Here is a 16,657-nt window from a genome sequence, read left to right on the forward strand (position 1 = left end):
TCCAAAAGCACTCGAGCGCTTGGCTATGTGTACGGCCGCAATGGTGGTGTAAATGCGATCATTAGTACCTTGTCGGTAGCATTTTGCGCTCCCAGTACATTGGGACTTAGGTAGTACAATTCACTAGTGCTGTATACCAGGTAAATATGGTGTGAGAACCGTCCCTACTCCATACCTAAAAGTACCACTTTTAGGGCTCGAGATGCCACGACCAGCACCTGGGAGTTGGGCGCGAAGTGCCCAGGATTTTAGGTGTTCCAGTTAAAAGATAAGCCTAAGTCTTATCCGTGCTCTCAGCACCCAGCATAGGCAAAAGAGCCGATGTCGTTGTATACGTGCGTAAGGACATCACCTGCCGAATGAGACTCATCGGAATCGACAAGACAGCGCATACTCATGCTTCCTACCAGCGTGCCCGGTAAAGGTGAAAGTAGTTGGAAGTATGCTGTTAGAAGTGTGAACAATGAAGGCGAGCCTTGCGAGGTCCATTTGCTAGCCTCCATGATAGGAGCCAATTCGGCTATTAGACGAGCTCCCTAGCGATGAGTGGGTGATGGGGTTCTTGCGTCTGGGCGAACCATGGTGGGAAGACTTCTGCTCGACGCTGCCTCCGTGACCATTCCTACAGTAGTATACATCCCCGCAGCCGTAGGCATTGAGGTCAGAGACTCGAACGAGTGCCTACGATTGGAGTTCCACTGCCAAGTTGAAGGATTTCCCTTGCGAATTAGCTTGTTTGATGGTGCTTGATGAAAGGATCACAAAGGAGGGTGTTCTTGCTTCAGTGACTTGAACCTTGCCGATCTCCTTGTGAACGACTTCAGGGACAAGTGTGTGGCATCTTTGCGACTGAAGCGAGTGTTGGTCTTGGTGAACATTGATAAAGAGATTATATTTCCACGTCTCACCACGAAACATGGCCGTTGCCAATGCCGAACGCCTTGAGCAAGGGGCTTGCAATATAGCAGCTTACCAGGAAATCGATGCCTTGCCGCCGTATATGTATGACGAGTCCAAATCCTTCCGGAGCTGCATGGTGTACCGGTCAGTGGCGCCTCTCATCAAACGAGTTCGTTACTCGTATGAGGGCGGCTTAATACCAGCAAAAGGATAGACGAGGATCTTCAGCACAGACGTTGCAGTGTCAGGGTCCACGAAGCTTGTCAACCCTGTACAAGCATCCAGCATCGGTACCAACAAGCAGAGTTTGAAGTGCTTCCCCAAAGCGAACAGAATATCGCAAGCCACCGAGGATTTGAGTTCACGCTCATTTGTTTCACAATCTCAATTCTCCGGTGACTTCCTTTTTCCGCCTAGAGATGAACAGGATTAGTCTAGGCCCCGTCAATCGCGTGTCTGTCAGGGATGAAAAGGGTCTCCAATGCTCCATCTTCATCGACATCCACTGAGGAACCTTTCTCGATACGAGAGCAGTGGAGAGCCACTAAAGGAAGGCAACCGAATCTTCTCTTCAACCTTCGCTTCATGACGCGTCAAGTGTTCAATCAGTGTCTGGAGTCGTTGACGACTGGTGTTCTCATCAACAGAAGAGGACATCTCTCATCGTCAATCGTCCTGGAACAGTCAATTTGACGTCCCGAAACATCGCAAAAGTCGAGCGAGCATTTGACCGATCTGACAGATTCCAGATTCTGAAGACAGCAGTCTCTCACCCGTCCAACAGAGTCAGCGACTCACCACATGCCTTGAGGTGGAGACCTTGGGAGAGCTGACATTCCTCGCATGCATTCCTTCCAACCTCTTTTCTTCTCTTTCCCCACGAGTCTGACAGGTTTAACCTAGCTTTTTCTTCCTTCTCGCCAAAAACCCATGTGCGAGATCGAGGGAGAAACCACAGATTTACTGCACCTGAGAGGGAAAACCCACTTTTGGTCTCGTTCAATCCGTGGTTCCGATACATCCATGATGATCTATCTCCAGCCTTCAGTGCTAGTTACCATCGCTTGACCCTCTTTCTCAGGTACAGCTCGATGCTAATGGCCGGAATGTTCATTTCCGATCCACTTGGCTGTTCATGGGCAAATCGTATGACCATGGCCTGAACCGAGAATCACTCATGTGTCGAGACTTGTTGCAGGCGTGGTCGACAAGGATCCAGTTGCCTCTTATGCAGGAACTACCCTAGCGTGCCCGCGGAAGGGATGAGAAATGGTGGTCCAACCCACTTGAGACCTCCATCAGCCTGCGATATCTTTTGAGTGGCCTCTCTGCTGATTTCTCCCTTCTTTGACGTTGCTCATTACTTTGCTGGAGAGTGATTCACTTCTCTTGCTCCAGCATCGCCAGATCCATTGAGCTCCTCAGAGCGTTTTCTTTTGCCGTCCTTCCTGACATCTGACGAGAACGATGTATTGTTGACCAATACTTTCCGATCAGTGAACTCATCTTTAGCCTGAAGTTCACCATACATATACTATGCAGTCTGGACTGTGATATTGTTGAAGTCTGTGCTCCTGCGCCAAAAGGACTAAGCATACGAAAAGTCCGACCAGATCTACAGCTAAGATGGTTGACACTTTGCATCGTGAGTACCACTATTACCGACGCATCAGCCAGCCCATGCTCACACTCCCAAAGCCCCAGAGTCAGTCATTGCAACCTGGCCCAAACCAAACTATATCGATCCCCAGAGCAGAGGCCCAGCCTTGGAGTATGTGTGCATCATCTTCGCCGCGGTAGGCACAGCAACCGTCACAGCTCGAATCTACTCGCGGCTCTTCATCACCAAAGCCCCTGGTTTCGACGACCTCCTCATCGTCCTCGCTCTTCTCTTCCTCATCGCTCTATCGGTCCTTGTGGCGATTGGCAACAGGGTTTACTTCATCGGTCGCCATGTCTGGGACATTCCGATCGAAACATTCGTCGGATCCCGGCTCAACATCTGGGTCAGTCTGTGGTGCTTCGTTGCCGCCAGCACCCTGATCAAGGTCAGCGTGCTCTTGTTCTATCGTCGCCTCAGCGTCAAGTTCAGCAGGGCTTTTCTCATAGCCACCTGGGTCGGCATCGCCTACAACGTCCTCTACCTCGTATCCTTCGCACTAGGAATCCTCCTGCTCTACGACCCCATCCACGCCTATTGGAAGAGCTTCGATCCCGTCTGGGCTGCCACGCATCACTGGCATAACGGTGCCGAGGGTGTCGCAGTGCCGGCCTCGGCTGCGTTCAGCGTACTAGGCGATCTCTACAGCACACTTCTCCCGCTGATCCTGGTTTACAATCTCGACCTTCCCATCAGACAAAAAATGGCCTTGTACGTCCTGTTCGCCCTTGGATTCATGGCGGTAGCGGCCGGTCTGGTCAGGACCGTGTTACTGTACAGACTCCTCAATGTCGACTACGATTTTTCGTGGCAGTTGTGGGTTACCTGGATATGGTCACTGCTGGAGCTGTATCTGGGTCTCTTTGCCGCCAGTGCTCCTGGTCTCAAGCCATTCTTCCGGCGAATCTTCGTCGACTCGATTAATAGTCTAGCCAAGAATTCCCGTGGACGATTGGGTGGCAGCAGTGGTGCGCAGCTTGACCAAAAAGGCACATGGGTCTCCGAGACACAAACTTCGAAAGGACATATTAGCGTCAGTATGTCTGTGGACGTGGAGAGGATAGGGATGGCTTACGGTGGAGATGACCATAACGCCCGAGAGATGGGGTTCTTGCGGGACATTGAACAGGACAAAACACGACACTTCGAGCTCCGCGCCAGTCGGGACGGCAAGAAGATCATTCCGATGCAGGTCTTCAAGCAAGCTGATGGCAGCACAACACCATCAGTAACCGCAAACCCGTTCGCGGACGAGCAGGCGCAGTCCACTTCGACGCCGCGGACGAACTGGCCCATGCCGCCGCTGACCAGCAACCCTCCACCACGACCCCGACGAAGCAACGAGTATCTTCCATCCCTCGTACCGCAACATCCTCTGCACGTCGGTCTCCACTTTGACAAGTCGAAGCAGGCGGAGGACGGCACGAGACCGCCGACGAGAGGAGGCAGTGTGAGAGCCGCCAGACTGAGAGCACAAGAGCAACAAAACAGCCCATCACCGAGCCGTGGATCCGGCCTGAACCCTAGACCATTCGAGGATCATCACGATGGCTTAGGCGCTGGATCGAAGCTCGAGTCTCCAAGCGATACAGAAGACGAGGTGTCAATTTACAACGATGATATTGCGCCATACAACAGGATCGTGACGTCGAGTAGCGTGCAGACAAGAGAACTCAGCTCCAGTGATGAGACTTTGCATCTGCCCAGGATGGGTAGTAGAAGTCCTGATAGAAGAAGGGCAACCACTACAACCACCAGGGGTGGGATTGGATATGCAGCATGATTCTGATGAGGGAATTGTATGATTGATGATAGAACTGTGAGATGTCAGGCAGGCGGCGGGAAAGTCCTGACACGCTGATCCTGTGTATAAAGAAGGACCTTGTGTCCTAAGGACTTGATGTCCGTGTTTAGCACCCGAAACCCTGTTGAGTATGTTCCTTGCAACATCTGCACTGTGACGGGATAGAACGCGAAGTACTTCGCCAATAAAGGCTCGATCATGCATACAGCCTCACTACAGCTCGGAAAATCTTTAAGTGAAGCAAAACCTCGAACAGGATCATTATGGAAAAAGACGCTCACACCAAGTATTGCAACGAGAACGCGCCTCCTCTTCTATGCTTGCCGATTCACCATCTGAATGCCATGATCGCGCTGCATATCCATCTTGTAAAAACCCTACCCTGAGAAAGTGCATACAAGACTCTGGTATCCTGTCTCATATCAGAATACATACCAGTCTGACCACCCATGGCATCCTAGGAAGTTCTGTGCTAAGTCTAGAGACGAAAACAAATACTCGCTTGCAACTATCCCGAGTTGTGGTCAGACTCCTCTTCCCTCACCATCACTCACCCGCTTTTTCTGTCACCGGCGTCAAAGACCGAGTGCTCCGACAACTCCAAGTGCGGAGGTGCGAACTATGGGTGCGGTTATGGAGTCTGAAGCTTCATTTCTCAATGCGCGCGGCAGGAAATCCGTGACTGAGAGAAAACAGTGCTCTTTTCTTCAGGGAATCATTTAAAAGTCTCTGGGCTCTCAGTACCAACAAAAAATCCATCCGACATCAAAGGAGCATCATTTTCGATCGCGGAGGTGACGATTGAAAAGCATACGACGATCAATAATCACAACCAACCTTGAAAAGTCTCACTATCATCACCGCCATGAAGGTCCTCATCACTGGAGCTGGCGGCTTCCTGGGTCAGTTCTTAGCACGAGAACTGCTCTCGAACCCAGAGCACAAAGTCGTCCTAACAGACATCGTTGACGTCCCTGTCCCCAAGGGCGCCAGAAACCCTCACAATGCCACATGTATCAAGGGCGACCTACTCAAAGACCGCAGCGTCGTCACACCGGATCTGGACGCCGTCTACATCTTCCACGGTATCATGTCATCAGGATCAGAAGCCAACTATGATCTGGGAATGAGTGTTAATTTGGAGAGCACACGGCTTCTCCTAGAGACGATCCGACAAGTCAGACCAGGATTAAGAGTCATTTACGCCTCAAGTCAAGCTGTCTACGGCCGTCCCCTACCAGATGTGATTACCGAGTCTGTCCTTCCTACACCGGAAGGATCCTACGGTGCTGCCAAATTCATGTGCGAGACGCTGATCAACGACATGAACCGCAAAGGCTTCATCGATGCCTTCGTACTCCGGTTCCCAACAATCAGCGTACGGCCAGGCAAGCCCGCCCCAGCAGCGTCAGCATTCATCTCAGGCATCATCCGCGAACCACTAGAAGGAAAGGAGTGTATCGTCCCCGTCAAAGACCGACATTTCCCGTCAAACGTGTGCAACCCCAAGACCCTTATCTGGAACCTGGTATACGCTCTCACCTTGAAGAGTGATGCCCTGCCCAAGCACAAGCGCGTGCTCAACTCACCGGGCATTTGTGTGACGATTCAAGAAATGATGGATGCGCTGGCCAAGGTCGGTGGGGAGGACAAGTTACAATACATCAAGGAGGAGCACGACGAATTCCAAGCCAGAATTTTGTACTCGTGGGCGTACAACTATGACAATTCGCTAGCATTGAGCCTGGGATTTAAGAAGCCGGAAAACTTTGAGGAGGCAGTCAAGGAGTATATCGAGTATATGGAGGAGCAGAAGAAGTTGAAATAAAGGGATGTGGTGAAGCAGGTCTTATTTCAGGTATAGCCGTATCAATGCATTACTGGGTGGATATGGTATGATCTTTCTACGAGCCAACTTGGAGTGAAGGCTCCCAGCCTTGTGAGCGACTCTCAGCCTTGCCTGCTTATATTCCTCAAAGATTCCAGTTGTTGACCCATCTCCTTCCAACATGATACCCGCCCACTCACAGACCGATGTGACGAGAGGACATGAGGACAACAGTCGTATTTTCCGCCTTCCCAGCCCCGTCGGCTCTCATCGGTGCCCACGCCGGCCATGACCGGTACCCCCAGTCTATCTCGCAATCCCCTCACGCGGAAAACAAGCCGACAACGTCATCTTTGCTTGTCGTCCCCTGTCGTTCCTGTCGTTCGTTCGTTCTCTGCATATTCCTGTATGTAGCATGAACGAGTAAGAGTAAGAGGAGACCATCAAATGGGGTCTGGCCGAGGTAGATTACCTGTGTACTAGCTAAATACTTTTCTGTGCTCGAACGCCCGGATCAGGGAAGAGACCGGAAGCATAGCGGACAGCAGATCTTCATCGGCTTGTCTCCGATCATTGACTTTGGACATTTCCCCATATTTCAATCCGAATCATTCTATTCGTCGCTGCACCTACTCATACACCTGAAGAGTTGAGATTGACCGGGGTGGACGTGCGAGCTTCACGAAGTTCGATATCCCAGGCGGCCAGACTCATCAACGACGACAGACACGACAACTCTGGTTCAGCAAAGAGGTACTTCCCACCTTCCAAGTCCCCAAACATTATCGCAAAGAACCATTCGTCACAATGCCCGACCTCTCCCAGAACATATCCGTCCGCATCCTCAAAGCCGCCGCGGATGGAGGTTACGGTGTCCCCGGCGTAGTATGCTACAACCTCGAAGCCATCATCGCATGTCGCCGTGCCGCCGAATCCAAGAACTCACCATGTCAAATTCTATTGTTCCCATGGGCCCAAGATTACGCCTACGACAACCTCGTCAATCTCGCCGCCGACGTATGTCGTAGCGCCAGTGTGCCCATGTCCTTACATCTCGACCATGCTCAAAGCGAGCAGGCCATCAAGCGCGCCGCGCATACCGGCAAATTCGACAGCATAATGGTCGACATGTCGCATTACGAAAAAGAAGAGAACCTGTCGCGCACCACTGAACTCGTGAATTTCTGCCACAAGCTAGGAATAGCCACGGAAGCCGAGCCAGGACGTATCAACGGCGGGGAAGCCGGCGTCCAGGATACAGGCGATCTCGAGGGTATTCTCACCACGCCTGAAGAGGCACTGCAGTTCATCGCCACGGGGATCGATTTCCTCGCGCCGGCGATAGGCAACGTACACGGCCCGTACCACGGCGTCGAGAACATCAAGCTTGATTTCCCCCGACTACAACGTATCCGGGAGGTCGCAAAGGATAAAGTCCAGATCGTCATGCATGGGACGAATGAGTTCACGGCGGATATCTTTAAGGAGTGCGTGAAGGCGGGCATGACAAGGCTGAACGTCAATCAGGTCGTGTTGTTAAACTATGAGAAGTACGCCGCCGAAAAGGCTGGGAGAACCCCAGCAACCGAATTTATGGAGGAAGGCACGCGCTTGATCCAAGAACGAATCGAATGGATGATGGACGCTGTCGGGAGTACGGGGAGAGCTGGAGATGTCAAGATATAAATATAGATGACAACCAGGAAGATCATGGTATTAGAGGCAGTCCATTGCCTGCCTGTACGCTGCACAAGACGGCTAGACTCCAGCATCGATGCTTCATGCTTCATAGCCTCTATGGACCCGACAATACAGTCATGAGTAATTCGTGAGTTTTGGGCATATGTGCCTTAGTGCATACACGATAGGTTCCTGTTCGCTAGACAACAGCGCCACTACTTGCTGCCTGTTCCAATAGCTTCCTTCATAGCTTCGTCAGTGGCATTCTTAACCTGGTCGTCCTCGGCTTTGGGGTCTTTCGCTAGCTCATCATCGTCCTTCATCGTAATAGGCTTTGCATCTTTCTCTTCGTCACTGTCACCAAGACTGAATGGATCATTGTCGGTGACCGGACTAGGGTCGACCGATGCCAGGGGTTGCCATTTGCTAGTCTTTCCTCCTGATCCCGGTGCGGTCGCGGTGGTCACACTTGGCTTTGGCGAGGCAGAATACATGTCTCGGATTTCTTCAGGCGGACCATCTTGGAAGGATACCTTGCGCCCAATTGCTGGCGAAGGAACACGATCCGTACTTGGTCTGAATAGATTCGGATTGGCTAGTGGTCTGCTTGAAGTTCGAGGTGGTGCCTCCCCATCTCGAAGATCTAATTTCGAAAAGTCATCTCCAATAGGCTGCATGTCTGCATCGTATCGTTGTATGTCGGCGCTTCTTCGCGTATCTGCGCTCCGCCGGACAGGAAGTGGAGGCGCCTGCTCCTCATCAGGGAGTTGTCCCCCGAAAGTACCATCATCTTCACCGTCAAGCTTTTTTTTGAACGTAGAGATCCACTTGTTGACCGTGCTCTGGGTTTCGATAAATCCTTTGCGGATGTTATCCCGGATCTCAGGAAGGTCGTCTGTCGAACGAGTGTTAGTCTAGACCTGTCTCTTTTCATGTGATGCACTCACCATCAATGAAGCTCCTCCATGGGACATCGTCTGGATTCGGGCTTCCACCTGGGCGTCCTTGTCCTGCCCTCGAGCCCGGAAGGTTCTCGTTGAATCTTTGTCTCGGGTCACGGCGTTGTGGTTCCTGCCTTTCTCCACCACTATAATGCTCTGCTAGTTGTCTTGCATACATTTCATCTGCTTCTAACTGACTCATCTTGGTGGATGTTGGTGGTTGCGCAGCTGGTCGAGGAGGTTTGGCAGGAGGTTCAGGCTCTCGCTGCGAGTCAGGATCCGACATGCCTAGTAAAGCATTGAAAGCAGGTTCGACATTTCCTCCACTCGCCGTCAGCACTGCCCGCACGACAGCTGCATCGATGGTAGGAAAAGCTTCTTTCAAGGTAGTCTCTGCTTGTTCACGAGGACTCAATGGTCGCGCAGGTTTCGCTGGCGGGGCAGGTTCGTCTTTGGGTGGGGGATTGGGTAGAGCTTCTGTCCTGGATGATTTCGTGGGAGTCGATACGACACCTGTCTCCTGGTCACTGTCGAAGTCCAATGGACGGGCTGTTGTAGGAGATTCTGGTGGTCCATCTGAGGGTTTCAGAGGTGAGACTGGCGACGACTGCGCTTGGTGGTTAGTGATGAGGCTTCGCATAGGTAAAGGCATACTTACAGCGCCATTGTTAGCCATGATCAGATATTGTCTTCCAGTGTTAGGCCTTGCTGGATGATAGGATTGTTTGTGAATAAATAGAATGGGTTACAATCTCGACAAGGCAGGCAGATGAGTTGTTGAAACACATGCTTTCCCGGCGCCCGGTGTTGTTCCCCTGGTGTCAACTCGTATCACGACTTGGCATGATGACGAGCTGTGGCTGGTGTGGCGTAATTTGTGGCGGTGCACATACTCACTTCCACTCGGCTTTGTCAATGTATTTTTGACAATCACATTCAGTTGAAGATCGTGTCGAGACTGGTGCATTGGGATCAGTAACTACGATGATTATCCGGCAAGCACAATAACCATGACAGACTTTGACCTGTCCTTCATCCCTGCGCTCTATACTCCTTCCACACTACTACCAATTGCGAGACATAAAGCCAGCCTACTTTATGCCATCGAAAGAAATCAGGTAACGGTAATAGTAGGCCAGACAGGTAGTGGAAAGACTACACAGCTTCCCCAGTATCTGGAAGGAGCAGGATGGTGTGCCGACGGGAAATGCATTGCGGTCACTCAGGTGGGTAAGTCAAGGCCTTCCAATCATGATATGTATTTGACGAATTGTCTAGCCGCGGAGGGTTGCTGTCACCACGGTCGCTACTCGAGTCGCAGAAGAAATGAGATGTCAAGTGGGTGAACAAGTTGGATACTCAATTCGCTTTGAGGATGTTACCTCTGCTCGAACCAAAATCAAGTTTCTCACGGATGGAATGCTATTGCGGGAAGCCCTAGTCGACCCGCTGTTGACCAGGTATTCTGTCATCATGGTCGACGAAGCCCACGAGAGGTCGTTGAGCTCAGATATCCTGCTCGGACTGTTGAAGAAGATCAAAAAGCGCCGACCAGAACTGAGGATCATTGTCAGTAGCGCTACGCTTGACGCCGAAGGCTTTGCAGAGTTCTTCAGAGATCCAGACGGCGCCGACGAGCAATGTCGAATAATCAGCATCGAAGGTCGTACGCACCCCGTCGACGTTCTCTACCTCGATCAGTCCACGGATGACTATGTCGAAAAGGCTGTTCAAACAGCCTTCACGATCCACCAACAAGAAGCTCCGGGCGACATTCTTATCTTCCTGACAGGCAGGGAAGAAATTGAAACGGCGATGCAGAAGTTGTCTGAACTCGCTTCAACTCTACACCCACAAGCCGATGCTCTACAACCACTTCCGCTGTATGCCGGCCTAAGTACCGACGACCAAATGTACGTGTTCTCCGAAGCAGCAGAAAATACTCGAAAAGTTATCCTCAGCACCAACATCGCTGAAGCCTCGGTGACCGTTTCAGGCGTCGTCTATGTGATCGACTGTGGCTTCGTCAAACTCCGCGCCTTCAATCCAACTACGAATATCGAGACTCTCACACCATTCCCGGTATCAAAAGCATCAGCGATCCAACGAGCAGGACGTGCAGGACGTACGAAGCCAGGCAAATGCTTGCGTCTATACACTCAAGCGGCGTACGAGTCTCTACCAGCCACCACTCCTCCTGAGATCCAGCGCTCAAATCTGGCTCCTATGGTCCTGCAACTCAAAGCCTTAGGTATCGACAATATTGTCCGGTTCGACTTCATCTCGCCACCACCATCACAACTCCTCATCCGAGCATTCGACCTGCTTTATTCCCTCGGCGCCGTCGACGAATACGCGAAACTCACATCTCCGCTCGGCACACGCATGGCCGAACTAGCCATCCCACCAATGATGGCCAAATGCCTACTCACCTCATCCGACCCAAGATTCAACTGTCAGAGTGAAATGCTTACCATAGCAGCGATGACCTCGTTACAGGGCAATGTCTGGTTCCACCACACAGGCGAGAAGAAAGCCATGGATCTCTCGCGCCGGAAATTCGCGGCCGAGGAAGGAGACCAGCTCACATTGTTGAACGTGTATCAAGGATTCGTGACAAAAGGCAAAAAGGAGGCAAAATGGTGCCACGAAAACCACCTCAATTTCAAGTCTATGCAGCGTGCGGTCAGCATCCGCAATCAATTGCGACGCTACCTTGAGCGACTGGGCGTGAAAGTCCAGGAATCACTTGCCGCGTCGTCGTTACCACCAGTTCTGTCTACCAAGACGCAAACGGCGGATGACAAGGCGACCAATATAGTAAAATGTCTGGTGACGGGCTTCTTCGCGCACGCCGCGAAGATGCAGCCGGACGGCACGTTCAAGTCGGTCTCGGGCGATGTCACTATGCATGCACACCCGACTAGCCTCATGTTCAATCGCAAGGCCGAGTTCGTGGTGTTTCATGACCTCTTGGAGACCGGTGAAAAGGTGTATATCAAGGATATCAGTAAAGTGCAGAAGCAGTGGCTGCTGGACTTCTCGGGTGGTTATTACAACGTGAAGAGTTGAATACAATCAATCAATTTACAGATCAATGCTAATTTGTCCTCTGTCATCTATGCTATTCTCATGGGGTATCAAAGCCAGTCGTAAAGTCGTTACTCATAATCATAATCTCTCACGGACTCTCTCTGAGTGAACGCAAATGCTTCCAACTCGGATGCGACTCCTCTCTCCTTCCGCTTTTTCAGCTTGACCGGCCCTTCCTTGCAGACATCGCATGCATAATAGCACTGTGCCGACCCAGCGGTGTCTCCAAAATAGCGCGACAGCAACTCATGCCGGCATACCTCAGTATTTTCGCAGAAATTAATGACGCTCTGCAGTGATTTCAGCCTCGACTCCGCTTTGGCCTTGCTTTTCTCCCTGCCGGCATCGCCCTTTGCTCGAAACTCTGCACGTTCCTTCTCCTCGCGCGTGTACAAGATGATACTCGCGGCTGCTTTGTCGTCTCTTCCTGCTCGTCCGGACTCTTGCGCAAAAGACTCCATGCCTCGCGGCAGACCGTAGTGTACGACAAAACGGATCGTCGGGATATCAATGCCCATCCCGAATGCTGTAGTGGCGCACATGATGTTGAAAGAGGACTTGAGTGTCTGGTCGCCATCCGCTTGCAGCAGATGAGGGTCCGTCGTAGCATATCTCAGAAACGTAGTTTGGATCTTAGATCGCTGCGCGTCTTCCAGACCGGCGTGATATGAATGAGCACGGACGCCGGCGGCTGTCAGCCTGGACGCCAAAGTGTCTGCCGTAGCCCGATATGAGACGTAGATGATGCCCGTTATGGGTGCCATGGCAGCCTCTGGATCTTGCTGTAAGAAGTAGTTGAGACGCATGAGTCTTCTTTGGTGCATGAATTGAAGCCTGGACATGAGATATGGAAAGACGTCATCCTCACCATTCTCCGGATTCGACTCAGAGAAATACTGGACTTCATAATGGATGTTTGGACGTGCTGTGGAGGTTGAGAAAGACTTGGTCTTGGTATTAACAAGACCCAGAAACTTGAAGATGTCCTCACGGACTTGGTGTGTGGCTGTTGCTGTGACTGCCATCACCGGTACAGCCGGACAATTGAGGGTGGTCTTGAGCCATGAGAGCTCCTTGTAGGCTGGGCGGAAGTCGTGGCCCCATTCACTGATACAGTGTGCTTCGTCAATAGCGATGCGCACAAGTTGACCTTGACGGTGTATGGTGAGAATGAGTTTTCGGAAATGGGCCGTGGCACAGAGTTCGGGTGTGACATAGAGAATTTTGGTGGCCGGATGGCCACATTGAAGGTCGGTCTCGATTCGAAATCGCTCTTGTTGTCCTGTCTTTCCATTGATACACTCAACTGCAATACCTAGCTTGCGAGCTGCTTCAACCTGGTTTGTCATCAGGGCCAGGAGTGGAGAGATCACCACTGTTACGCCTAGTGAGACCACTGCAGGTAGCTGATAGCATAGCGATTTGCCGAATGAAGTTGCCGCGCAGAGAAAGACATCGTGGCCCGCAAGGACAGCCGTGATTACTTCTTCTTGCAACGGGCGAAAAGAGTCCTTGCCAAAGACCCGGCGAAGAGTAAAACGGAGGTCTGTGATGCTAGCGGCGCGCCGCAAAGGACCTCGCGCCATGCTGCAGACAGCGGCGGATGTCGTTGTTGGGAATGAACTTCTAGGTCTCTGAGTCTAGTCGTCAAAAGGACGCGTCGGATTGAAATGTGATAGCACTTCATGGTCAACTGTTCGGCCGTACTGGCACGTGGACACGTGACCAGACGTTGACAACTTCGGCTTGAGGTACTACAATCAAGCAGGCACCGCCTGCCGACGGGATTGTCTGGCGCCTTCTGAAGTTGCGGTCATTGACTTGACCTGTGGTTTCTGGCATGGGCAGGTATCAAGGAAAGAAACATACCTGGACAAGACTACAAACCTTGGACAAATGGCACTTTCCGTATTATGTGCTGCTGCCCAATCAACGACTCTCATTTTCGCAGAATGTGCCTCTTACGGCTTAGCTTACATGTCCAGAACACGAGGCATATTGATATCTCTTTAGCTCTCCTTGCTCTCTTTCAACCCACTCGGAAGTCAACGTATTGTGATGTGGTTGGCGAGCTCACTTACGACATGTTCTGCGAGGCCAGTTCCACTGCCATCAGTGATATGCCCACCCTGGTCCCAACTGGTTGATCAGTCTTTCTCTTCGCGACATGGACCTATTTGATCCAAATTCATCCCATCACCTCCAGCCTTCTCTTGCTTACTACGTTTTCATCTCACTGCTTCCACCACCGCCGCTTGTATCCAACACTGCAGATATTCCATTTTCCGGCTATCAGTGCCCAGCATAGATGGTTGGTATCGCTCGAAGCCGAGGCTGTGCCACCTGCAGAAAGCGTAAGATCGCTGTAATGCTCTCCATCGACTTCACCTGCTGCAGAGTCGAAAAGCTGACTGGAGCCAAATTGCACAGTGCGGGCTCGAGCGACCGGTTTGCGCTCAATGCATCAAGTCGAGGCGGGAGTGTCCTGGTTACAGACAGTACCCCATATTTATCACTCACAAAACACCTCAAGTTGAGAACAACCTCAAGCCGGTTGCGGGGAAGGGGGCGGGTCCCCCTGTCGAGAAACAGTCCGTTCATCTTCGAAACACATTGAAAGGTTTCGATGCATGTCCAGACCAGCCTACCGCCATTGGTAAATCTGGCCAAGTCACAGCCCTATTTTCTCCAGATCGGCAAGTGTCTGCAACTCCCGCCATCCGACAGCAGCTGCTCCAGGAATATCTGCACCTGCATCTGCCTGAAGGAAATGTCGGGCTAATGCGGCGGAGGATGTGGCTGTTACGTCTTCCAGAACTTACTTACATGACATCTGCTCTGGAGTTCTCCACAATGGCTTTATGCCTAGCAAAGCTGAGCGATGTATACAACGATCAGTCCTTGAAATATGAGAGCCTGAAGTTATACAACCACGGACTCCATCAACTTCAAAAGGCCCTCTGGGATCCAGAGCTGATGCTCCATGATCAAACGCTGGCTGCCTGCATCGCACTCGCAACTTATGAGATGAGCCAGTGTCCGGGTGACTCCAAGAACGCTTACATCAGTCACACACGAGGTTGCGAGACACTTGTGAAAACTCGAGGTCCCGAAGCTCATACCGAAGGCTTGGGACATCAGATTTTTGTGCATTTCCGCATACAAGGGGTAACTTGGCCATCCCATATCATGACTTTTGCGGTCTGACACGAACACAGGTCTTGTACGCATTGGATCAAAAAGTAGGCACTTTCCTCTCCGAGCCTGCTTGGCGTGAGACTCCCTGGCGCAGTGAACCGAAAACATGGTTTGACCGGGTATACGGCTATCTGGCACTTGCTCCTGGACTGCTAAGACAAGCTGACATGTTTCCACATCTGGACATTGACGGACAGCTGGAACTAGCACTGCACATGATTCCTCATTGCTGGAAGATGGATCGAGAATTGGACATGCTTTCAGAGAGCCAGAGGGAGACCATTTCTGGGCCTTTCTACTGGCCCGAACCATTGCCAGACGACACAAGCAGCAATGATTACGACGAAAGCCTTTCCCCAGTGGCCTTCCACTTTCCAAACCTGGCCATCGCAAATTGCGTCATGGTACATTGGTCTGTCCAGACGATGCTATGGCACGGGATGGTCCAGCTGTATCGTCTGATGAACGAGCTCAAGCTCACTTTTGCCACTTTGGGTAGGGTAGAGGATGAAGTCGATCCAGATTCGGCCATGGGCAGACTACGATCGCTGATGAACTGCAAGGGAGACGTCTTTGATCTTCCTCCTCTACAACACCGCGCGGACTTTGCGGCTCCTGCCCGGAATATTCTCCAGTCGGTAGAATATTGTATGCTGGACAAGATGGTCGATCAAGGCCCAAAGATAATGGCTGCACCGTTGAGGATTGCAATCGAGACTTTGAGACCATATCCTCAATTCACGCAGGAAGTAGAATGGGGTGAACGAGCCATGGCCAGGGTTCAGCAACGATCACTGCGGCTGCTCGTTTATTATACTGGGATTCGATAAGTAGCTGAATACGTGATGCTCTGAGCACTCTGTGTCATGTTTCAAATATCGAGCGACCTCGGTTTTGCGATGTGTTATATGTACAGTTGTATCCTGTCCCTATACAGACAGCACTCCTGGGATGTGCTCAGTGTTGGCTTCCTTTTGGAAAAGGTCGCTTCGTCGATCTGATAGTGTTCGGGCGAGAATGAAATGCCTGCAGCATATTCCCTGTCTTTTCTTGCTTTCCTGTCTATTCGCTCTTCACGAGCGTGGTGACTTTGTCTTCGATCTCCTTGGCCGAAAGTCCTGCGGTAACTCGGTCAGCTGCGGCAGTCGATGTCGGGACACTGGCAAAGCTCACCCGATAATGACTCTACTTTCTCTTTTCCGAGTCCTGTGCGAACAATCAGCTTTCCCGCTTATACAGCAATCATGAGGCAATGCTCCTCGTACCATATCTCGCCCACACTTTTGGCTCTACACCCGTAGCTTCTCGTATTAAAATCGGGGTACTGGGGTTGTGATGCTTCATTGTGGGATATGCGCGCTTAAGGAATGATCTGATCACGTAGTCAGTGATCGTGCGCAACAGCTGGTTTGGTCCATAGTCTCGTGGAAATACCTTGCTGCTTCGCTTCCCTGACCTGAACTGCAGAGATGGAACCGCAGCTCACGAAGGCCTTGAGTGAATGCGTATTTGCTGGCCATGGCCGGCTTCTCGTGTTCAAGGTCTCCTTTGAA

The 16,657-nt window shown here is 51.5% G+C and overlaps 8 protein-coding genes across 8 annotated transcripts; 5 read left to right on the forward strand and 3 right to left on the reverse strand.

Annotated features, from left to right (window-relative positions):
* Positions 1–2,224: 2,224 nt before the first annotated feature.
* EDD37DRAFT_222699 (uncharacterized protein) lies at positions 2,225–4,519 on the forward strand. The gene is made up of 2 exons (XM_062810429.1): positions 2,225–2,545; positions 2,599–4,519. Exons 1-2 carry the CDS (start codon positions 2,527–2,529, stop codon positions 4,341–4,343), a joined length of 1,764 nt encoding a protein of 587 aa, XP_062672506.1. The 5' UTR covers positions 2,225–2,526; the 3' UTR covers positions 4,344–4,519.
* A 380-nt stretch (positions 4,520–4,899) lies between these two features.
* Positions 4,900–6,263, forward strand: EDD37DRAFT_222741 (nucleoside-diphosphate-sugar epimerase). The gene has a single exon (XM_062810430.1). The coding sequence runs from the start codon at positions 5,230–5,232 to the stop codon at positions 6,190–6,192; it is 963 nt and encodes a 320-aa protein (XP_062672507.1). The 5' UTR covers positions 4,900–5,229; the 3' UTR covers positions 6,193–6,263.
* Positions 6,264–6,793: 530 nt separating this feature from the next.
* On the forward strand, positions 6,794–7,983 carry EDD37DRAFT_222793 (ketose-bisphosphate aldolase). Its single transcript, XM_062810431.1, has 2 exons — positions 6,794–6,973; positions 6,999–7,983. The coding sequence occupies exon 2, from the start codon at positions 7,000–7,002 to the stop codon at positions 7,876–7,878; it is 879 nt and encodes a 292-aa protein (XP_062672508.1). The 5' UTR covers positions 6,794–6,973; position 6,999; the 3' UTR covers positions 7,879–7,983.
* A 104-nt stretch (positions 7,984–8,087) lies between these two features.
* On the reverse strand, positions 8,088–9,489 carry EDD37DRAFT_646332 (uncharacterized protein; the record flags this gene model as incomplete). The annotated part of the gene is made up of 3 exons (XM_062817721.1): positions 8,088–8,767; positions 8,820–9,420; positions 9,472–9,489. 3 exons carry the CDS (start codon positions 9,487–9,489, stop codon positions 8,088–8,090), a joined length of 1,299 nt encoding a protein of 432 aa, XP_062672509.1.
* A 244-nt stretch (positions 9,490–9,733) lies between these two features.
* EDD37DRAFT_620153 (ATP dependent RNA helicase, variant) lies at positions 9,734–11,932 on the forward strand. Its single transcript, XM_062815894.1, has 2 exons — positions 9,734–10,043; positions 10,092–11,932. The coding sequence occupies exon 2, from the start codon at positions 10,140–10,142 to the stop codon at positions 11,883–11,885; it is 1,746 nt and encodes a 581-aa protein (XP_062672510.1). The 5' UTR covers positions 9,734–10,043; positions 10,092–10,139; the 3' UTR covers positions 11,886–11,932.
* On the reverse strand, positions 11,933–13,560 carry EDD37DRAFT_587039 (RecQ family helicase RecQ). The gene has a single exon (XM_062814469.1). It carries the CDS (start codon positions 13,490–13,492, stop codon positions 11,975–11,977), a length of 1,518 nt encoding a protein of 505 aa, XP_062672511.1. The 5' UTR covers positions 13,493–13,560; the 3' UTR covers positions 11,933–11,974.
* Positions 13,561–14,134: 574 nt separating this feature from the next.
* EDD37DRAFT_223036 (uncharacterized protein) lies at positions 14,135–16,254 on the forward strand. The gene is made up of 3 exons (XM_062810434.1): positions 14,135–14,271; positions 14,337–15,074; positions 15,125–16,254. The coding sequence occupies exons 1-3, from the start codon at positions 14,215–14,217 to the stop codon at positions 15,932–15,934; spliced, it is 1,605 nt and encodes a 534-aa protein (XP_062672512.1). The 5' UTR covers positions 14,135–14,214; the 3' UTR covers positions 15,935–16,254.
* Positions 16,167–16,624, reverse strand: EDD37DRAFT_646336 (NADH dehydrogenase 1 alpha subcomplex 2; the record flags this gene model as incomplete). Its single annotated transcript, XM_062817722.1, has 4 exons — positions 16,167–16,222; positions 16,278–16,310; positions 16,370–16,476; positions 16,539–16,624. The coding sequence occupies 4 exons, from the start codon at positions 16,622–16,624 to the stop codon at positions 16,167–16,169; spliced, it is 282 nt and encodes a 93-aa protein (XP_062672513.1).
* Between the last annotated feature and the right edge of the window lie 33 nt (positions 16,625–16,657).

The sequence above is a fragment of the Exophiala viscosa genome (assembly GCF_022695815.1).
Source record: "Exophiala viscosa unplaced genomic scaffold EDD37scaffold_2, whole genome shotgun sequence".
Taxonomy (NCBI): Eukaryota; Fungi; Ascomycota; class Eurotiomycetes; order Chaetothyriales; family Herpotrichiellaceae; genus Exophiala; species Exophiala viscosa.